Raw genomic sequence first — 22,452 nt, forward strand, 5'->3', positions numbered from 1 at the left:
CCTGTAATCCCAGCAATTTCGGAGGCTGAGGCAGGAGGATGGCAAGTTTCAGGCCTGCTTCAGCAATTTAGCGAGACCCTGTCTCAAAGGAATGAATAAATAAAAAGGACCGGGGATGTAGCTCAATGGTAAAGCATCCCTGGGGTTCAATGCTTAGTATCAAAACGAAAAACCTAACTGGATTTTTATGCGTTTTGAGTTGGGAGTAGAAGGAAGTACATGTTGGGGGACATCAGTAGTAACAGGTGCAACTGGCTGAGACATTTGTGGAATATTGTGAAATGAGTGCAGATCATTGGGAAACACTGGGGAAGAGGTGGAGTAGGGAAGGGTTGACGTGTATTGGTTTTATTGTTGGTGGTGTTTTGGGGTGCTTGTTAAGAGGTGGAGTCTCCTGTTGCCCAGGCAGACCCCTGAACTCCTGGGCTCAAGAGATCCTCCTGCCTCCGCTTCCAGAGGAGCTGAGGCTACATGTGCATGCTATCATGGCTTGCTTGTTTTTGGTTTCAAGCAAGAAAAAGAAAACAGCCAGGATGATGGAGAAAGCTGACAATACCACCCCACACCCAATCAGTCACCCACCGTGGCTTTCCTTTTCTTGGAAAAAGGAGAAGACCAAAGGAAGGGGTTGGAGGCTATGTATGAGTGAATTGAGAATTCAAATAGTCTAATCACAAAAAGCAACTGCTAGAATTTTTTTGAATGAAACCTTTGTCATTTGGTCTGTGGTTGAAATAATTATATAGCACTCCAGTCTTAATTTTCTTTTATTTAGAAATGATACTCAAGATGCTGTTCTTATAAACCTTCTAAAGAGGTTTATTTACTTATGTTTTGTATTTTATGTGTTAAAGTTCAATGGAACAGAAAGAAATGGATTTATCTGCAGTTCGTGTTGAAGAAGTACAAAATGTCCTTAATGCTATGCAGAAAATCTTAGAGTGTCCAATTTGGTAAGTCAACAGAAGAGTTTATTAGTTTGTGATTCTTCCTTGTATGATTATCTCTTAAGCAAATGAGAAGAATTGACCATACATAGTTGGAAGGAAAAAATATAATAAATCTATTAAGATTGGGGTGATTGGGCTGGTGTTGTGGCGCAGTTATAGAGCACTTGCCTGGCATGTGTGAGGCACTGGGTTTGATATTCAGCACCACATAAAAATAAATAAATAAAATGAAGGTCCATGGACAATTAAAAAAAAAAAAAAAGATGAGGGTACTTAAGTCAGCTCCCTTTTTCCCCAGTTTACAGACTGTCTGGATTAGTGCTGCATTGGAACAGGTATCTGTTTTGGATTAAGTGGTACTTAGGCTTTTCTTCCAGCTCTAAAGCCAGCTTGGTTGCTTGAATGGGCATAGTTAACAGAAAAATAAAATCATAAATGCGTGGTGTCTCTGAGATGATTGATCTTTGGAATAATATTTGATGAAAATTGACCCAGTTATTTAAATAACAAAATCTCAAGTAACAGAAGTGACATAGCACACAAAGTTTGGGGCCAGCCTGGGCAACTTACAAGACCTTGTCTGAAAATTAAAAATAAAAAGGTCTGGGGATATAGTTTAATGGTGGAGTACCCCTGGATTCAATCCTCAGTGTTGCAAAACAAACAAAAAAAAACTGAAAGTGTTTGAAGGTTTTTAGAAGGTCTGATTCTGAGTGAGTCTTTGTTTCTCTCCATTTATGAAATGAAGAGAGGGCTGGATTATTCAATTTTTTTTTCTTTTTCTTAATTGAGGTAAAATTTACATACAGTAAAATACAGAGATGTTAGGTGTGCAGTAGAGATGTTAGGTGTGCAAGGCAGTGAGTTTTGACAAATTATATATCTAGGGTTGGGGAATGTGGCTCAGCAGTAGAGCACTTACCTAGCACACTGAAGGCCCTGGGATCAATGTACAATCAAGATATAGAACCCTGGGGCTGGGGTTATGACTCAGCGGTAGAGCGCTTGCCTCACACTTGCAAGGCCCTGGGTTCAATCCTCAGCACCACATAAAAGTAAATAAATAAAATAAAGTCATTGTGTCCAACTACAACTACAAAAAATAAATATTAAAACAAACAAAAAAAACCTTGCCATTATCTGATAGTTTCTTTGTGTATATTCTGGAGTTCTTGTAGACCCTCCAGGACCCTTGTAGGTTAGATTTTTGTATAATTTTGTATCTTTAGGCATAAAAGTATTACTCAGGGTTGGGGGTATTGGTCACTGGTAGTGCACTTGCCTAGCATACTCTAGGCCCTGAATTTGATCTCTGCAGAAAAAGTAAATTTAAAAAACTTAAAGCATTACTCTGAGAAGGAGTCCATGATACAACAAAGGTTAAGAACTACTAAACAGATATAGTTTCTCTTAAATCTACTAAATATATGGGAATCCATATTTTAGACCCTTTTGGTAAAAAAACAAAAAGGAAAATCAGAAGAATTAGAATTATTGCCACTCTCCTCTCTGGTCTTTCTTGAGACTTTGGCTTTTTAACTGTTCTTCATATATGACATATTCTGCCTCTGAACTGTTGTATTTCTTGTTCCCTCTGCCTAGAATTTCCTTCCCCTAATAATTGTGTGGCTTAAAAATCTTGTTTCAGGGCTGGGGATGTGGCTCAAGCGGTAGTGCGCTCGCCTGGCACGCGTGCGGCCCGGGTTCGATCCTCAGCACCACATACAAACAAAGATGTGTCCGCCGAGAACTAAAAAATAAATATTAAAAAAATTCTCTCTCTCTAAAAAAAAAAAAATCTTGTTTCATATACCACCTTTTCAAAAAGTATCTCCAGGCAATCCTATTTAAAATTATAATGTCCCAACATGCCCCTTATCCCCCTTTCATGTTTTATTTTTCTCTGTAACTATCTGACTTATGTATGATTTATTCATCTCCCTACAGAATATAAACTCTATGAGGACAAAAGTTTTTGTTTGTTTGTTTAATTATGTATCTTCAATAGTTAGAATAGTACTTAAGATATGGAAGTCACTCAATAAGCTAAATTAATTGATAAACTAAATTGATTCTTTGATAGTTTATTTTTATTTTTTTCTTGGTGCTGGTGATTGAACCCAGGATTTTTTAAATGCTAAGTACATGTTCTACCACTCAGCTACACCCCAACCTCAGCCCCATTATTATTATTTTTTTTAAATATAGTGATGATTAGTAGTGGGTAGCACTCAAAAATAAATTGAGGCAGGCATGGTAGCAAGCACCTGTAATCCCAGCAACTCATGAGGCTGAGGCTAGAGGGTTACAAGTTTGAAGCCAGCTTCAGCAATTCAGTGAGACCCTCAGCAACTTAGCGAAACCCTATCTCTAAATAAAAAAGATTTTGTAAAAAGTTGTACCTCTTACCCTTTACCCTCAATGAAGAAGAGAAAATTCAAGTAAATTTGCTTTCATGCTTCATGAGAATTGTTTTTCATATTTGGACTCAAGTTAATAAGATTAAAGAAAATACAAGTTGTGTTTTCAGGGAAATAACGCAATTTATAAGTAATCATTCTCTTACCTCTCAACATTTCAGCTTGACAAAAACAATAGATAAATAAAATTTACAGCCTAATTTATGAAAAATCAGAACCAGGAAAGCAGGAAATAACATTGTAGGGAGATAGCTGCTTTTTTAAAAAAATCAAAACATATATGATAATTATAGTGATCAAAAAGTTTTCAATAATGTGGCATCTGGGTCGATTTATTTTACATTCTCATGGGACTCAGTCATAAAAACATAATGTGCTTTCTCATTCTGGCAAGTTAAACCATCAATTTAAAAACTTACACATTGAGCTGGGATTGTAGCTTAGTGGTAGAACGCTTGCGTAGCACATATGAGGCACTAGGTTCAATTCTCAACACCACACATAAATAAATAAATTAATTAAAGGTCCATCAACAACTAAAAAAAAAAAAAACCTTACACATTGCCAGGTGCACTGGGCACATCTGTAATTCCAGTGGCTATGGAAGCTGAGGCAGGAGGATCTAGAGTCAAAGTCAGACTTGCAAAAGCAAGGTGCTAAGCAACTCAGTGTGACCCTGTCTCTAAATAAAATACAAAATAGGCCTGGGGATGTGGCTCAGTGATTGAGTGCCTCTTGAGTAGCTAGAATTAAAGACTTGCACTATTGCTGGGTGCAGTGGTGCACAGCTGTAATTCTACAGGCTCAGGAGGCTGAGGCAGGGGGATGGCATGTTCAAAGCCAGCCTAAGGAACTTAGTAAGACCCTGTCTCTAAATAAAATATAAAAAAGGGCTGGAAATGTGGCTCAGTGGTTAAGCGTCCCAGGGTTCAATCCCCTGTACCAAAACAAACAAACGAAAACCTTTCACTACTGCCTCTGGTCCCAACTTCATTATTTTTTTCACAGTGCTCAGAATAGTACAATTTGCAGTTATATCTTTTTTTTTTTTTTCTAGTCTGGAACTCCTAGGCTCAAATAGTCCTTCCATATCAGCCCTTCCACCATCTGTAATTATAGGCCTTTGATACTATACCCAGTTCAGTTGGTAGTTTTTTTGTGATAACTGGTTACTCTTTCTAACTTTTTACATGTAAGTATGTAAAAGTTTTGACTTTTCAGAAGAATTTGCTAAAATGTGTAGTCTAGTCAGGCACACTGGCACATGCTTATAATCCTAACTACTCAGGAAGCTGAGACAGGACGATGCCAAGTTCAAGGCTACCCTGGCAACTTAGCAAGACATTGTCTCAAAGAATAAAAAGGGCTGAAGAGCTAGGCATGGTTGTGCATGCCTGTGATCCCAGTGGCTTGGGAGGCTGAGGCAGGAGGATTGATGAGTTCAAAGCCAGCCTCAGCAGAAGTGAGACACTAAGCAACTCAGTGAGACCCTGTCTCTAAATAAAATACAAAATAGGGCTGGGGATGTGGCTCAGTGCTTAAGCACCTTGAGTTTAATCCCTGGTGCCAAAAAAAAAAAGGGTGGTGTTGGCTGAGGGTGTAGCTCTGTTAAAACACTCCTGGGTTCAGTCCCCAGCACTATACCAAAAAAAAAAAAAAAAATACCCTGGTGGTTTTCTATTTTTTAAACCTAAACCTAACTGCTTTTTCTAGTAACTTCAAAATGCAAATATGCAATAGGCTCAAATATTGCCTGGTTTAAAGAGTTTAAGATATATTTTTTTAAGTTTTTAAAAAATATTTATTTTTTAGTTTTAGGTGGACATAGTATCTTCATTTTTATATGGTGCTGAGAATTGAACCCAGGTCCTCCTGCATTGCTAGGCAAGCACTTGACCACTGAGCCACAACCGCAGCCCGAGTTTAAAATATTTGAATCACCTTTATAGTAAACATTTATTCTCATCAGGACTGAGACGGGGAACATTTAAAAATTTTTTTCTTTTTTGCTCCTGTTTGGTCTTCAAGATCTTCTTTCAGTAGTCATTACCTTTTTACATATTGGAGTTTTCATCTGTTCAGAGTTTGTGTTTACAGTATGTTTGTGTAGCTTGGATTATAATTACCATACTGAAATATAATTATTTCAGAATTGAGTCAGTGGTGAGAATGTAAGCCATCTGGTATCATAGCTAAGTCCAATTTTCTCTTTTACTGAGAATTTCTTTCATATCTAGCTTTAGTAATTTAGTAACAAATTGGCATTCTTTTTTTTCTTTTTAAAATCACATTTGGTCTCAATAATAATACTGACTTTGGTACAAGTCATCTCATATTGTGAAGCAGTTGCCCAAGTAATGTTAAATTTTATTTTCATAATAGTCCCAGAAGACTGGAAGGATAGGTGACAGAAGGAAACTGAGATTCATGTAGAGGACTTGGCCCAAGGGTATGGTGCTGATTAAAAAAAAGAGAGAGATAAATGGGCTTAGGGATGTAGCTCAATGGTAGAGCATTTGTCAAGCATGTAAAAGGCCCTGGGTTCAACCCTCAGTACTATAAAGACAAAAAAGAGATGAAGAGAGAACTGATAGTGGAAACCTAACCTTCTGACTTTGGCCAGTACTTTTCTTTTCATTGCCCTGTCCTGCGTCAAAAACCCCATGATTACTAGAGTTGTATTACCAAATCCTTTAAAACAAGGCTATTGTCCCCCCAGCTTTTCTTGTGATCCTTTTCTAAAAAGTTAAACATTTAATGAAAAGAACCATATTCCTCTCAAATGACCAGGTTATACCCCTTCTTTAATGTCCTGTCTAGATTTGACCACCAAAGTTCAGTTTCTAAAGCTCTCATTCAGTATGAATCTAAATAACTAACAGATTCCTACCTGTTTAGGCTTCCAGCTACCTCTCTACTTCTTCTACTATTTCATCCTAGTACCCTGGCCTACCTGCTGTCTGCACAAACACCAGGCATAATCCTGCTCAGGGTTTATCTTTGCTCCCTCTGCTGGGATATTCTACCCACAATTATTGTATAGCTGATTTCATCACATTATTCAGCTGTCTTCCATTGTCACTTTCTTAGGCCTCTTATGACCACCCTATATGTGTGTGTGTGTGTGTGTGTGTGTCTGTGTGTGTGTGTGTGTGTATATATGATCCTCCTGCTCCACGTATCCCAAATCACTGAGATTATAGGCCTAATACCACTCTTCCTAGCCTTAAGTCTCTTTTTCTATAGATTTTTTCCCTCCTGTTTTTCTTCCTTGTCATTTGTCAAAAACATATTTGTGTGTGTGTGTGTGTGTATCCCCCATTACACACACATTGCACTCCGTGTCCCCTTTGTCCTGCCTTATTTGTCTCTTTAACATTTCCCCATCTGTTCTTATTTGTCAACTGCCTACTGCAACTGGAATAAAAGCTTTATGAGGGGAGGCTTTATTTTGTTCACTGTTATATTTCAAAACCAGTGCCTTCCTGGTAGATGCTCAATACATGTTTGTTGTATTACTTAATGAATTAATTTCAAAAAGGCCTTGAAACTTCTTGGATAGACAGGTAGGGATGGGAATTTCCTTTAGTGAGTATTAGTTACATTGGGGTTTTTTTTGTGTGTGTGTAATGCTGGGGATTTAACCCAGAGGTGCTCTACCCCCAGATCTTTTTTTTTTTTTTTTTTTTTAATGTAAGAAAGGATCTCACTAAGTTTCCCAGGATGGCTCAAACTTGCAATTTTTGTACCTCAAAACTCCCGACTCACTGGGATTATGGGCATGTACTGCCTCATTCAGCTATATCACATTGTTTTTACCAAGTAATGGAAAATCAAACATGACCCTTCCGAAGTGACGTAATAGAAGTACACAGTACATCTGTAAAGTGTTCTTGCCAAACAATTGAATCTGACTTTGATTGAGCTTGTCGGTATACTTTACAGAAAATAAAGAGGCTAAAAGAACATGTTAAATCACAACATAGAGTTACAATTAGCAAAATCCAGAATATGGGAAATTCTGAAGGTCAGATGATCTTTTTACTTACTTATTTATTATTTTTGTGTGCTGACAACTGAACCCAGGGCCTTACATGCTAGACAAGTGCTATACCACTGAGCTATACCACCAGCCCTTGTTTTTTTTTTTTTTTTTTTTTTAAGTTTGTTTTTAGTTGTCAATGGACTTTATTTATTTATATGTGGTGCTGAGAATCAAACCCAGTGCCTCACACATGCCAGACAAGTGCTCTACCACTGAGCCACAACCCCAGCCCTTCTGTTATGTTTTTGACATAAATGACAAGGAAGAAAAACGGGAGGGAAAAAATATAGATTAAAAGAGACTTAAGGATAGGCACAGTGGTACAAGCCTATAATCCCAGTGGTTTGGGATACCGAAAGCAGGAGGATCACAAATTCAAGGTCAGCCTGGGCAATTTAGGAAGAACTTGTCTCAAAAAAAATGTAAAGGGGCCAAGTATGTAGCTCAGTGGTAGAGTGCCCCTGTACCACCAAAAAGAGAGAGACTTAAAACATAGCAACTAAATACAATGTATGAATCTTGTTTGGGTCCTGATTTAAACATATCTTACTATTTAAAATAATTTTTATGGGCTGGGGATGTGGCTCAAGCGGTAGCACACTCGCCTGGCATGCGTGCAGCCTGGGTTCGATCCTCAGCACCACATACCAACAAAGATGTTGTGTCCACCGAAAACTAAAATAAATATTAAAAAAAAATTCTCTCTCTCTCTCTCTCTCTCTCTGTCTCTCTAAAAAATAAAAAATAAAAAAATAAAATAATTTTTATGGGGCTGGGGATGTGGCTCAAGAGGTAGTGCGCTCGCCTGGCATGCATGCGGCCCGGGTTCGATCCTCAGCACCACATACAAACAAAGATGTTGTGTCCACCAAGAACTAAAAAAATAAATAAATATTAAAATTTTTTTTAAAAAATGTTTAATTTTTATGAGACAGCAAAGCAACTTGGAACATTAGTTATATATTAAATTATATTAAGGCAATTCTTTTTAGAACTAATAATGGTTTCATGATCATGCTAAAAAAGTGTCTTTTTTGAGAATATAATTAAAATATTTATAGAGGAAATGATATGATGGCTGGGATTTGTTTTAAAATAATCTAAGATAGAGGCAGGTATGGATAAAAGAAGATTGGCCATTTGTTGAAATCAGTTGATGTACCGGGAGTTTATTTTACTATTGTTTTTTTGTGTGTGTAAATGCTCAAAAATTCCTACACTGAGTTACAAAAACAATCACATACCAAAAAAGTATTTTGAGGGAATTCAAAAGAAATACATATCTGTGTGGGATGCATTTCAAGATCCCTAGTGGGTGCCTGGATATATTGAACCCTATATATACACTGTTTTTTCCCCTACACATACATAAACTAAGATAAACTTTCATTTTCTCACCTAAAGCATTTTATGGCTTTACTTTGGTATATCCAAATTGCCAGCATCACTATTCTTGTGCTTTGGGGCCATATTAAATGAAATAAAGATTACCTGAACACAAGCATTTTCATACCCTGACATTCAGTACAATAAACAAGACTTCTACTAAGTGACTAACAACAAGAAGCAAATACAACCTGAATACATGGTCCAGAAGGGATGAAGCGTGATTTCATGGTGTTACTCAGGATGGCATGCAATTTAAGACTTACTGTTTATTTCTAGAATTTTTTATTTAACATTTTGGGACCATGATTGTCTGTTGGTAACTTAAGATTTTAGAAAGTGAAACCAGGAATAAGGGGAAAGTAATGTAAGAGGAAATTTTTTGTTTTTATGGAGTTTCATCAAGTTGTAAAATGCATACTCAACATATTAGCTCAAAAATATATATCAGTGAAAAGTAATTAATTGAAGAATTATCAGCTGATCTTTTTTCAGTGCTTACAATTAAATATAGAGTATTAAGTTCACATAATTCTGTTTTAATGTCTGAAAGTTCAGTAAAGTTAAGGATCATATTTTCTGCTGTATTCTTAGCTCCTAGCATAACAGACATTTAATAAGAATTGAATGAACTTAAAGTCATACTTTGACTCAGTTATAACTGCTTAAAGTTGAACTTCTTTACTAAAAGTTATTTATTTTTAAATAAATTATTAAGCCTTATTTATTTTCTCTTGGTTTTTTTTTTTCCCCCTACCCCTCTAGTCTGGAATTGATCAAAGAACCTGTTTCCACAAAGTGTGACCACATATTTTGCAAGTAAGTTTGGGTGTTTTTGTGGCTCCATTATTAGCTTTTGTGCTTATTCTTTATAACACAGGAAACACCTAACTTTATAGAATCTTTAGTTTCTTCAATTAAATGCAACATAACCCAATTCTATTCATTCTTCCTCAGAGAATTACTTAGGAAGTCATCATAAAGTGATTGAAGCCATAGTTCCTACATAGCTTATCTGTATATAAAAAGTGTTGTAAGGGGCTAGGGTTGTGGCTCAGTGGTAGAGTGCTCGCCTAGCATGCACGAGGCACTGGGTTCAATCCTCAGCACCACATAAATGTAAACTAAAGATATTGTGTCCACCTAAAACTTAAGAATAAATATTTTTTAAAAAATGATATAAAATCACTTTAAATAGCTGTTTGGTTTTTGTATCCAAGGATAAAAGCAGTTGTGAAACAAGCAAATTGTTTTTCAGCCTTCCCAGTTTCTCCTTTCTATTCATTTCTGCATGCCCTTCTCTTTTCCCTCTTCTAAGGTTCAGTGCTTGCCTGCTTTATCATCTTTGCAAAGATAGGAAGGGTTCTGAAATTAGTTTTTATTTAGGCTGAAATTCATTCATATCAGTGATTCAACTTACACAGTCAGCCTTCCATCTGCCCTCGAAATCTGTAGGCTCTCTATGCTTGGATTCAACCAAACATGGGTCAAACTATTCAGGGAAAAAAAAAAAAAAAAATGTCTGCACTGAACGTGTACAGACCTTTTCATCATTCTCTTAAATGATACAGTATAAAAACTTTACACAGCATTTACGTTGTATTAAATATTATAAGCAATCTAGAAATGACTTAAGATTGTATGTATTTATATGCAAATACTATTTCATATAAGGGATTTAACTACTAGGAGATTTTTGGTATCCATGGAGGAGTCTTGGAACCAATATCCTCTCATAGGGGATGAGTGTATTTACATATTTAAGGATCTTGCCCTTTGAAATGAAAATGTCTCTTAATTGAAGAATTTCAGGAAAAGTAGTGTAGGTAATTTAGTGAAACATGACTTTCTCTTTTCCTTGATGTTAAGCTATTGATTGAGTCTTACTCTGAATGTCAGTTTGTTTAAAGTAATTTTTCCTTTAATTGAAAAAGCAAGCCATGTACCTAGTTATGAGTTTATTAATATAAAAAAGTACATGATACACAGTATGTTTTCTTCCCACCCAAGAACCCCACCTCCTGCTTTCCTCCCCAGAGTTGACCATGATTACTAATTTTCTATCTATCATTTCGGAACTTTTAAAATTCAAGAGTTCTTAATTTGTTCATGAATAGTCTTCATGAATGTCCTAAAATTATATTTGATTTAAATCTTAATTACATTAAAAGCTATGAGCATGTACTTTTTCTGGGAAAACAATCCATAATTTTGATCAGTCTTAGGATGTTTCCATAATCTAAAAAAAGGGAACAGCTGCTGCTTTAAGGATAATGAGTGCTGGCTGAAGCTGTAGGAAACCTGTTCCTTTGGAGGCATACCCTCTGAGCGAGCACAAGTCTGCCAATTGGCTGGTGTCTTCCTTCCTCTGAATTCTATCTTATTCTTTCTTTTTTTTGTCCCAACAAAGACCCAGAGGCTCATTTCCATTGTCTTTTTACTCTTTTCCCATGTTACCCCACTGGTTTAAATCTGTTTCCAACAGTTTTCTTGTGATTCTTCAGCCCAGTTTCTTCACAGATTGGTAACTTTGTGAAACAAAATAATAAAGTCCTAGTTTTTAAAAGTTGAAAGAAAGTTGGAAATTAACCTTTGTTTTCTTCTTTTTTTAATGGGGATGAATTTTGGACCCAAGGCCTCCTGTATAACTAAACCAGCATTGTACCACTGAGCTGTATACCGAAACCTAAAGGGTTCGTCTTTTGTTTTTGTGGTTCTAGGGAATGAACCCAGGATCTCACAAATGCTACACAAACGCTTTACCACTGAGTGCCCCTAACCTTTTTTATTTTTGTATTTTGAGACAGAATCTTGCTAAATTGCTGAGGCTGGCCTTAAACTTTTGATCCTTCTCCCTCATTAACACTGAATAGCTGGGATTGTGGGTATGCCCCACTACACAAGTAAATGTTGTGATTTTCCTTGTTTCTTTTTTTGGTACCGGGGATTGAACTCAGGGGGTGGAATCAAACACTGAGCCTTATCCCCAGCCCTTTTTTGTATTTTATTTGGAGACAGGGTCTCACTGAGTTGCTTAGTGCCTCACTGTTGCTGAGGTTGGCTTTGAACTCCCATCCTCCTACCTCGACCTCCTGAGCTGCTGGGATTACAGGCATGCACCATCCCTGTTTCTTGATGAGTATCTTTTTGATATACACTATATGCTTTCTGGTCATCTTGACTAATGAATACTGAATATAATATTGTAATATTAAGAAAAAGTTGAATTGGGGTACGTGCTTAGCATATGTCAGGCCTTGGGTTCAATCTCCAACATGGCTTTCTTCCAAAAAAAGAAGAAAGAAGAGCCAGGCATGATAAGGCATGTCTGTAATCCCAGCTACTCAGGAAGCTGAAGCAAGAGATCATAAATTCAATACCATCACAGGCCACTTAGAGCCTATCTTAAAATAAAAATGGCTGGGATGTGGCTCAGTGGTAGAGCGCTTGTCTAGTATGCGCGAGTCTCTAGGTTCAATCCCCAGTACTTCAAAAAATGAGGGGAGGGAAAATGGACTAAATTAGTTACTTTGAAGGAACTTACAGAAAAAGAAAATTACAGGCAGAGGAAGTAACATGAACAAAGGTAGGAAGAGAAGAAAATAGAGTATATCTAAGAAAAAAGGACCTAACTTTGCATATGTTTATTGTGTTAAGAGAGGAATGACCCCTCAGGGAGGAAAAGACATTAAGAGAGAAGGTCCAAGAAAAGGCAGAATGGATTGGAAATGAAAAATGGATACAAAAAAAAAGACAGGGGGCTATTACTTATAAGCAATAATGAATAAAAAGGAGCATGATTCTACAGGAAGCTTTTGCGGGAGAATAAGGTGGTTGACCTTGTTAGAGATGGAGAGGAAGACAGTTGTTGAGATCGAGATTGAGAGAGTTTGTGTTTTTAAGTAATTAAGAATGAAGAAGGCTTGGAATTCCTAAAATAGACTTATGTTAAGAACAGCCAGTCATATGTTGTGTTTTGAATGATAGACTAGATTAAAATCCAATATAATGTCTGCTTTGGTTTGGATATAGTTTGACTGTGTCCTCAAAGGGTTCATGTATTAAAATTTAACTCCCATTGTAAGGTACTAAGAGGTCGGAAACTTAATCTATACTGTTGGGGGGGGCGTGCTTTAGGAGATGATTAGGTTTAGATAAGGTCATCAGAGTGGAATACCCTTTACCGAATACTGATAAGTTTATAACAAGAGAAAGACTAAGGGCACACTTGGTACTCCCCGTAACTTGTCATGTGATTCATTGCACAAACTGCCAGCAAACAGGCCATCAATAAATGCCTTGAGCCTCTTGAACTGTGAGCGAAATAAACTTCTTTTCTTTCTAAGATTATCTAACCTTAGGTATTTTGTCATAGAAATACAAAAATGGACTAACACAATGCCTATGTAATACATCAAATTTTTCATGAAATTTCTTCTGTATTATCTTTATAATCTATATAATACCTTGATCTATATAATGAGAAAGCTGGGAAGAATATTCCCAAGCATTAATTGTGCTAACTGAATTTTCTATGGGTAAACTCTGATTGCTGAAAATAAAATAGTTTTATTGACCTGGGTAACTATAGAGTTCTGAAATATTTAATGAACTTTACCCAAAAGATAATAGTACTAATCTAAACAAAAAAATTACCTAGGACATTCATTACTGACTTGAAGTTTTCAAACAATGAATGAAATATATAATACTTTCTAGAAGAGCTAAAATCACATGTGAATCATAAATGTAACTTAAAATTTCTAATAAACACTAAGTTGCTGAGTGCCTTGCTAACTTGCTGAGGCTTACCTTGAACTCGTGATCCCCCTGCCTCAGCCTCCCAAGTTATTGAGATTATAGGCGTGTGCTTATACCTGACTAATAACCACATTTTAAAAAGTAAAACGAAATAGGTAAAATTAATTTTAATTATATATTTATGTAGTTTATATTATCTAATTCAATTGTGACTAAGATTTTATCATTTCAAATTATAATCAATGTAAAGAATATTAATGAAACAAGGAGTGGTGCCAATTGAATTACATGCCTGTAATCCCAGTGATTTGGAAGGCTGAGGCAAAAGAAATGCAAATTTAAGACCAGCCTCAGCAACTTAAACCCTGAGTTTTCTGTTTTTGGGGTTTTTTTGGGTTTTTTTTTTTTTTTTTTTTGGTACTGGGGATTGAACTCGGGACACTCAACCACTGAGCCACATCCCCAACCCTATTTTGTATTTTATTTAGAGACAGGATCTCACTGAGTTGCTTAGTGCCTTGCTATTGCTAAGGCTGACTTTGAACCCGTGATCCTCCTGTCTCAGCCTCCCGAGCTGCTGGGATTAGAGGCATGTATCACCTCGGCTAAACCCTAGGGGATTTTTGTTGTTGTTTGTTTGTTTGTGATACTGCATTGAAACCAGAACCTTGCACATGGTAAACACTACCATGGTGCTCTACCACTGAGCTACACCCACAGTCTGGCCTCAGCAACTTAGACATGTCTCCAAATAAAAAATGAAAAGGCCTGGGGATATAGCTTAGTGGTAAGAGTACAGTGAGGTTCAATTCCCAGTACCACAAAATATATTTATATATACTAATGAGATATTTGACATTCTTTTTTTTTTTCCTTGTACTAAACCTGCCTTTTTACATTGTTTGAATACACCTAAGTTGAGACTAGTGACACTGTAAGTGCTCAGTAGCTGTATATGTAATGGTGCTATATTGAACAGTGCACCTCTAGGAACTTACTACTCAAAGTAAAGCTTATGTGTCAACAGCAATAGCATCACTTAAAAGCCTGCTAGAATCTTATCCCTGCCCTAAACGTACTGAATCAGAATCTTCTTCTTTTTTTTTTTTGGTACCAGCGTTTGAACCAGTGGTGCTTAGTCACTGAGCCATATCCCTAGCCCTTTTTTATATTTTATTTAGAGACAGGGTCTCTATGAATTGCTTAGGGCCTTGCTAAGTTGTTGAGGCTGACTTTGAACTCATGATCCTCCTGCCTTAGCCTCGTGAGCTGCTGGGATTACAGGCATTCGCCATCATGCTGAGCAGAATCTTCATTTTAACAAGATGCCCCAGGAGAATTTTTTTTCCCTCCGACAAGGTTACAATGTTGCCCAGGCTACTCTGGTTTCTAATGTACATTAAAGTTTGAGAAGCAGTGCTCTGGAATGATGAGACCTTCTTGTACATTTTTTGGTGTATAATAAGATGAAATAGACTAAGGGTGGTTGAGTTCTAAAGACCAGATAGACCAGATAAGGTATGTCATGAAGTGACCAACTGTGGAAATCCAGTTAAGTGGTGAGTTAGTCAGTGTTAGGCAGGTTTAATACCCAGATTATTAAATCATGATTTCAGACAATTATTGTGTCTAGTAATGGGTTTGGTGTATCAGAAATAGGCAAGAGATGGCTTATCTAGCAATGTATATTGAACAGTCTCTCAGGAATCTAGCAGCAGAAATGAGAAGAAATTCAGAAGCAGGGATCAAGCCACAGGAGGGTGAGGGTTAAGGGTAAAATTCTTGTCCCTAGGAGACAAAAAGCCTTGACCCATGGAACTAGGATACCAAGCAGGAAATCTAGGCTGAATCTTCCAAATGAAGAGCTCAAGACAGATGTAATTGTTAGAACTAAAGTACAGACAGTAGGTTTGCTCGAGAAAACAAAGCTTTGCCAAGCAGAGTATGTATGCCTGTAATCCCAACAACTCAGGAGGCTGAGATAAAAAGATCAAAAGTTCAAGACATCCTCTGCAGTTGAGCAAGGCTCTGAGCAATTTAAGTATGACCGTGTCTTTTTTTTTTTAGGTTTTAAAGTAACTTTTTTTTGAAGAAATTAGATTTTTTAAATTTGTTCCAATTAGTTTTACATGACAGCAAAATGCATTTTGACTCATTGTACATAAATGGAGCAGTTTTCATTTCTCTGGTTGTACATGATGCAGACTCACACCATTTGTACAATCATGCATGTACATCGGGTAATAATTACCGAAGACCCTGTCTTAAGATAAAAAAGGACTGGGGTAAAGCTCAGTACAAAAAAGGAGGGGGAGGGAGGAAGGGAGGAAGGGAGGGAGGAAGGAAGGAAGGAAGGAAGGAAGGACAACAAAGTCTTATTGTTGAAATGGACAAGATTTGGTGGAACCAGTCACAGGATATCTCAGGATATGTATTTTCCTTCTTAGAGGATATATTGGTCCACAATCTTATCTCTGTTGACAAGGCAGTTAGGAGAGTAGGAATCCTGAGTACCCAAGATAAACAAAGGTAGCCAGAAATCAACCTGTCATTATTTTGCCAATTTAAGATGAATTTAGTGTTCTCTGCCAGAATAGACTTGGACAAGCATTAATAAATTAGATAAGTTTCTTCAACATTGTTAAACTGCTTGGAGTATAGATGTGCCCCAAACTGAGTACTCTGAAAAATCTCTAGAATTGGTTTGTGGCACTGTGATTTGCTGTTTTCTATCTGCTGAAATCACCTTTCAGAAAATTTGCATTTGCTTAAAAAATGCATTGTCGGGCTGGGGTTGTGGCTTGGAGGTGGAGCACTTGCCTGGCATGCTTGAGGAACTGGGTTTGATCCTTAGCACCACATAAAATAAAAAATAAAGTATCGTGTCCACCTGTAACTAAAAATAAATATTTTTTAAAAATGCATTACTATTTGTTTAACCTTTGGGCTTTAGCAATCCAAAAAGGCCAAAACTTGCCTCAGACCTTTTCACTGAGAACCTTATTTAAAACTTATATATATATGTTTTTCTTTAATTGGTGCATCATGTAGACTCCCCAGAGCTCTAAAACAGATTTTTTTTTAAGAGAGAGAGAGAGAGAAAATTTTTTTAAATATTTATTTTTTAGTTTTTGGTGGACACAACATCTTTATTTGTACGTGGTGCTGAGGATCGAACCCAGGGCCGTGTGCATGCCAGGCGAGCACGCTACCGCTTGAGCCACATCCCCAGCCCCTCTAAAACAGAATTTAATGAATTCTTTTTCTGAGTCCTGAAGGGTATGCCAATGTTCTGTTGATCTGTCAGTATTTTCCTTAGCTCAGTCTTTTCATGTCATATACAATTCATTTTCTCTTTTGAGTTTAATTTATGTGCTCTTTTCCTAACATAATGATAGATTAGAATCCCTTCTTGGTTGATTTTCACATACCTAGTTCCCTTGCATTGTTTATGTAATTCTATAGGCTGTAAGGCTATATAGCTTGTCATTATATAACTTGTCACTATATTCTCAGCACTGATCATAGAATTTCCTTCTTACCTCTACTATGAATTGTTTGATTGTACCATTGTCAAGATAATACATCACTGCCTCCATGACCCACATTATACTTGAGTGCAGGTAGTATTTGCATCTTTACAGGAGTGGTAGGCTCTATCCTGTGTCTTTAAAGAGTACTTATATGCAATTCTTGGGTTTTTTTTTTTATTTTTGGTGTCTTTTTGTTTATTTTTGTTGCTGCTGGGGATTGAATTCAGTGGTGCTTTACCACCACGCTACATCCCCACCCCTTTTTATTTTTTTATCTTAAGACAGGGATGCACTAAATTGCAGAGTCTGGCCTTGAACTTGCAATCCCCCTGCCTCAGCCTCTGAGTTGCTGGGATTACAGGTGTGTGCCCCTGTTCCTGGCTCCAGGTAGCTTTTGTTTGTTTGTTTTATTTTGCTATTGGGGATTGAACTCAGGGGCACTCAACCACTAAGCCACATTCCCAGCCCTATTTTGTATTTTTATTTATTTATTATATATATTTTTTCTTTTTAGGTGTAGATGGACACAACACAATGCCTTTATTTTTATGTGGTGCTGAGAATCGAACCCAGGTTCCGCCCATGCTAGGCGAGCACTCTACCACTGAGCCACAATCCCAGCCCCACCTATTTTGTATCTTATTTAGAGACACGGACTCAGTGAGTTACTTAGCACCTCACCAATGCTGAGTCTGGCTTTAAACTCATGATCCTCCTATCTCAGCCTCTCAAGCCACTGGGAATACAGCACCACCGCACCTGGCCCTGGGTAGCTTTTTGACATCTTCATCCCCAAAACTACAGAATCATTATTGAGTACAATATGGTAGTTGAAGCATTTCTGTAGGTATAGAAGGACAAAGTCTTCATCAGATCTCTATACATTCACTGACTCAGAAAGACCACGAGAAAGACCTCGGGCCTGTTGCAGTTCAGTACTAGATCCAGTATCACCTTCACCACTTGATTACTGTGATTTGGGAAAAGTCTCTATTTTAAATGGAGGTAATTTTTTCTAAATATTCATAGCAATGTTACTGTTTTTTTTTAATATTTATTTTTTAGTTTTAGGTGGACACAATACCTTTATTTTATTTTTATGTGGTGCTGAGAATCGAACCCAGTGCCTCATGCATGCTAGGCGAACGCGATACCTTTTAGCCACATCCCCAGCCCCTCTTTTTTTTTTTTTTAATATTTATTTTTTTAGTTGTAGTTGGACACAACACCTTTATTTCACTTGTTTATTTTTGTATGTGGTGCTGAGGATCGAACCCAGGGTCTCGCACATACGAGGCGGGCGAGTGCTCTACCGATAAGCAACCCCAACCCCTAAATGGAGATAATTTTTTAGGGTTATTGTGTGAATTAAGAGAGGGCAATACGCATATCCAGGACATACATCTCCCTGACCCTAACCCTGGAAAAGAGTCTGTGTTCACCAAGTGTCCCTATCAGGAATTCACCAACCATCTTGTAAAACCCACACCAGTGTGGGTTTTTTTGCGGGGGCGGGGGTACCCAGGGATTGAACTCAGGGGCACTTGGCCACTGAGCCAAATCCCCAGCCCTATTTAGAGACAGGGTCTCATTGAGTTGCTTTGTACCTTACTTTTGCTGAGGCTGGCTTTGAATTTGTTATCCTCCTGCTTCAACCTCCCGAACTGCTGGGATTACAGGCATCTTCCATCGTGCCTGGTGGTTTTTAAAACCTGCACCAGAGTGGGTACAGAGGATCCAGACTCCAGCTGTGGCTACAATATAAGGTTTTTAATACAAGAAAAATAAAGTGAATGTAACCCGTTTAAAAAAAGAGAGAGAAGCCAATACATGTGGGCTAAGGATATAGCTTAGTTGCCATTACCACTGAGCTACATCCCCAGCCCCAGGTGCTGAATTCTTTAATGAATTATAATCATTTTACATGAACTACTTACCATTTATTTCTGATTATGCAATATGAAATAATTATGAATATACATTAAATATGCCATATTAACTTTTTAATAAGTTTTATTTGATCATAACCTTAAGCTATATGCAGGTAAGTTCAGTTTTCATAGATCATAGTTTCTTACATAGTTTGGTTTCCTGCTTATGCAGCATCTAAAAAAATTAGAGATAACCATTGGTTGTAATTCACCTGTCATTACTTTTTAAATGATTCTTCAGGGCAGTTATGAGATTATCTTTTCATGGCTGTTTGCCTTTTGAATGTTCTCTCCACAAAAGAAAGCAATTTGAATTGTTCTTTTCTTTCTTTATAATTTATAGATTTTGTATGCTGAAACTTCTCAACCAGAAGAAAGGGCCTTCGCAGTGTCCTTTGTGTAAGAATGATATAACCAAAAGGTATATAATTTGTATAATGGTGGGAGGTTGGAAGCAACAATGGCAGGAAAACGTAAAGATTCTTTGATAGCATAGCTAGTGTTCCTAAAAAACTATTCATCAGTAGAAAAATGTATAAAAGTGTGTTTAGCAGACAGAGTAAATTATTTCTAAGGTTATTTTCCTGAAAGTTTTATGGGACATCTGCCTTACAGAGCGAACTGATGCCTTTATTTTCCCATCCAAATACCAACCAGGCCCAATCCTGATAATCTTCCAACATCAGAGGAGATCAGGCAATGGTAATGCTGTAGACAACTTATTGCCTTTTTCTAGTGTTTCTGAATAATGCAAGGACTTGCATTCTTATCTAAAGTACAGCAGCACAATCCTGCCCCAATTATCCACTAATCCTGCTTTTATTTTTCTTCATTTCATTTATTTCTACCTAATTATTTACCTGTACACATGTATTTATATACACATGTATTTATTTATATATCTTTCTTGCCATAGTAGAAGTTCTGTTAAGACAGTGACTTTGTCTATCTTGATCCATAATGTCTCTCCAATGTCTGGAATGTTGTAGGTGCTCAAATATTTAAAAGAATGAATGAGGGCTAGGGTTGTAGCTCAGTGGTAGAGCGCTCGCCTCGCATGTGGAAGGCACTAGGTTCGATCCTCAGCACCACATAAAAATAAAATGAAGGTATTGTGTCTACCTGCAACTAAAAAAATATATATTTTTTTAAATGAAATAATTGGCTGGGTGTGGTGGCACATGTCTGTAATCCCAACAACTTTGGAGTCTGAAGCAGCAGGATCAGGAGTTCAAAGCTAGCCTCAGCAACTTGGTGAGACCCTAAGCAATTTAGCAAGACCCTGTCTCAAAAAAAAAAAAGGGCTTAGGATGTGGCTCAGTAATGAAGTACTCCTGTGTTCAGTCCTCGGTACCAAAAAGAAAAAAATATTAACACTGCCACACAATATATTCTGATGTCAATGATATGTTAATTATAGTGCAATGTCACTAATAGCTCTAGTTTTTAAATACGATTTTCTACCATAGCTGTAGTAGAAAACAGTTATAATCTTATATTTATTTGTTTATATTTCTTTCCTTATTTAATGTCCTTAAAAAATTGATAATCAGGGCTGGGGTGTGTTCAGTGGCAGAGCACTTGGCTGGCTTGTGTGAGGCACTGGGTTTGATCCTTAGCACCACATAAAATAAGTTGATAATCACTTGCTAAGTGTGCCTCTCAAACAATTTAATTTCAGAAGCCTACAAGAAAGTACAAGATTTAGTCAACTTGTTGAAGAGCTATTGAAAATCATTCATGCTTTTGAGCTTGACACAGGATTACAGTGTAAGTATTGCATAGCCCCAGAGGCAGTGCTGTCCTTAAATTCTTAGGAAGTCTGAATAATTATTTTCTGTGAACAGATGATAAGACCTCCTTGGTCTAGGTTAATTTTAGCTCTGTATCTGTGAATCTATATTTTAAATCACTCCTATTAATCTCAGACCTTATTTTATTAATCCTGATATGCACATCTTAACATCTCTGAAATTGGTAATATTTTAGTATCAATGGTGTGTTATTGTTTAATATTTTTTTAGTGACCCATAAAATAATGGTTTAGCTTACATCATTGCTATCTCATAGTCAGTGAAATATGATATTAATAGGCAAATTTGTTAGTTTTAGGTGAACAAGAAGAAACAGAAATCACTTTGACTGTTTGTATGTGTTTGTTTTTTAGGAGTAGAATTTCCAAAGTTGATTTTTTAGAAAATTAAGGTAAACTTAATGCATTACCTTAACACAACAAAGCACACACAGGATATTTCTTGGTTTCTTTAATGAAAATTAATGTATTTTTTTCTAACTGAAAAAATAATGTGTTCCAGGCTAGGGATATAGCTCAGTGGTAGAGTACTTTCTTAACACACATGAAGCCTGGGTTTGATTTCCAGCATTCCAAAAATAAGAAAATAATGTGTTCCCTTATAATTTATAGTTGCCAACAGTTATAACTTTCCGAAAAAGGAAAATAACTCTCCTGAACATTTAAAGGAAGAGATTTCTATCATCCAAAGTATGGGCTACCGAAACCGTGCCAAAAGACTTCGAGAAAGTGAACCTGAAAATCCTACCTTGGTAAAGCCATTTTCGTTTATTCTGGTAACATTTCTTCATTAAATATTGTGAATTAGCGAATGAGCTAAATGTTCGTGGCATTATATGAAGTATCAGTAAAGAAAGGAAAATGGGCTGGGCATGATGGCACATAACCTGTAATTATAGCTACTCGAGAGGCCGAGGCAGGAAGATCACAAGTTGGAAGCCAGTCTTGGCAATTCAGTGAGACCCTGTCTCAAAATAAAAAAGGATTTGGGGATATAGCTCAGTGGGAGAGTGCTCCTGAGTTCAGTCCCTAGTACTGGGGGAAAAAAAAGGAACGTGGTAAATTAAGTGGTTGGACAAGTGTTCTAATCAATAAGAGTTCAAGGAATTTGGAAAAGTCAGGGTGACTGGTATGTTGAGAGAGACATTTTAGGAACTGACCCTACTTTGGAGCTTTATCAGCTCTGATGCATGTCAAAAATAGCTTCAAGGGGCTGTGTTTGTGGCTCAGTGGTAGAGCACTTGCCTAGCATGTACAAGACCCTGGGTTTGATCCTCAGCACCTCATTAAAATAAAGGTATTGTGTCCAACTACAACTAAAAAAATAATAAATATTAAAAAATAATAGCCACAAAGTCCCTGATCTTTTTAAGCATTTGAAAAGTGCTTTAAGCCAGGCATGGCTATTCCCAGCTACTTGGGATGCTAAGGCAAAGAATCTCAAGTTTGAGGTCCAGCTGGACAACCAAGCAAGACCCTATCTCAGAAACTTTTTAAATGGGTTGGAGTTGCTAGGAATGTAGCTCAGTAGCAGAGTGCTTGCCTAGCATGTGTGAGGTCCTGGGTTCAATCCCCATGTCACCAAAAAAGGGGGCTGGGAAAATAGCTCAGTA

General features: G+C 37.1%; 1 protein-coding gene across 4 annotated transcripts in view; it reads left to right on the forward strand.

Moving 5' to 3' along the window:
• The window catches only part of Brca1 (BRCA1 DNA repair associated), a 67,073-nt gene that overhangs the window by 519 nt on the left and 44,102 nt on the right, over positions 1-22,452 (forward strand). For all 4 annotated transcript variants that reach the window (XM_034635200.2, XM_071603416.1, XM_071603417.1 and 1 more), the window contains exons 2-6: positions 855-953; positions 9,567-9,620; positions 19,370-19,447; positions 20,708-20,796; positions 21,452-21,591. In XM_034635200.2, the coding sequence (XP_034491091.2) occupies positions 855-953; positions 9,567-9,620; positions 19,370-19,447; positions 20,708-20,796; positions 21,452-21,591 (460 nt within the window). The remainder of the gene's footprint in view (positions 1-854; positions 954-9,566; positions 9,621-19,369; positions 19,448-20,707; positions 20,797-21,451; positions 21,592-22,452) is intronic.

The sequence above is a fragment of the Marmota flaviventris genome, chromosome 17 (genome assembly GCF_047511675.1).
Source record: "Marmota flaviventris isolate mMarFla1 chromosome 17, mMarFla1.hap1, whole genome shotgun sequence".
Lineage (NCBI taxonomy): Eukaryota > Metazoa > Chordata > Mammalia > Rodentia > Sciuridae > Marmota > Marmota flaviventris.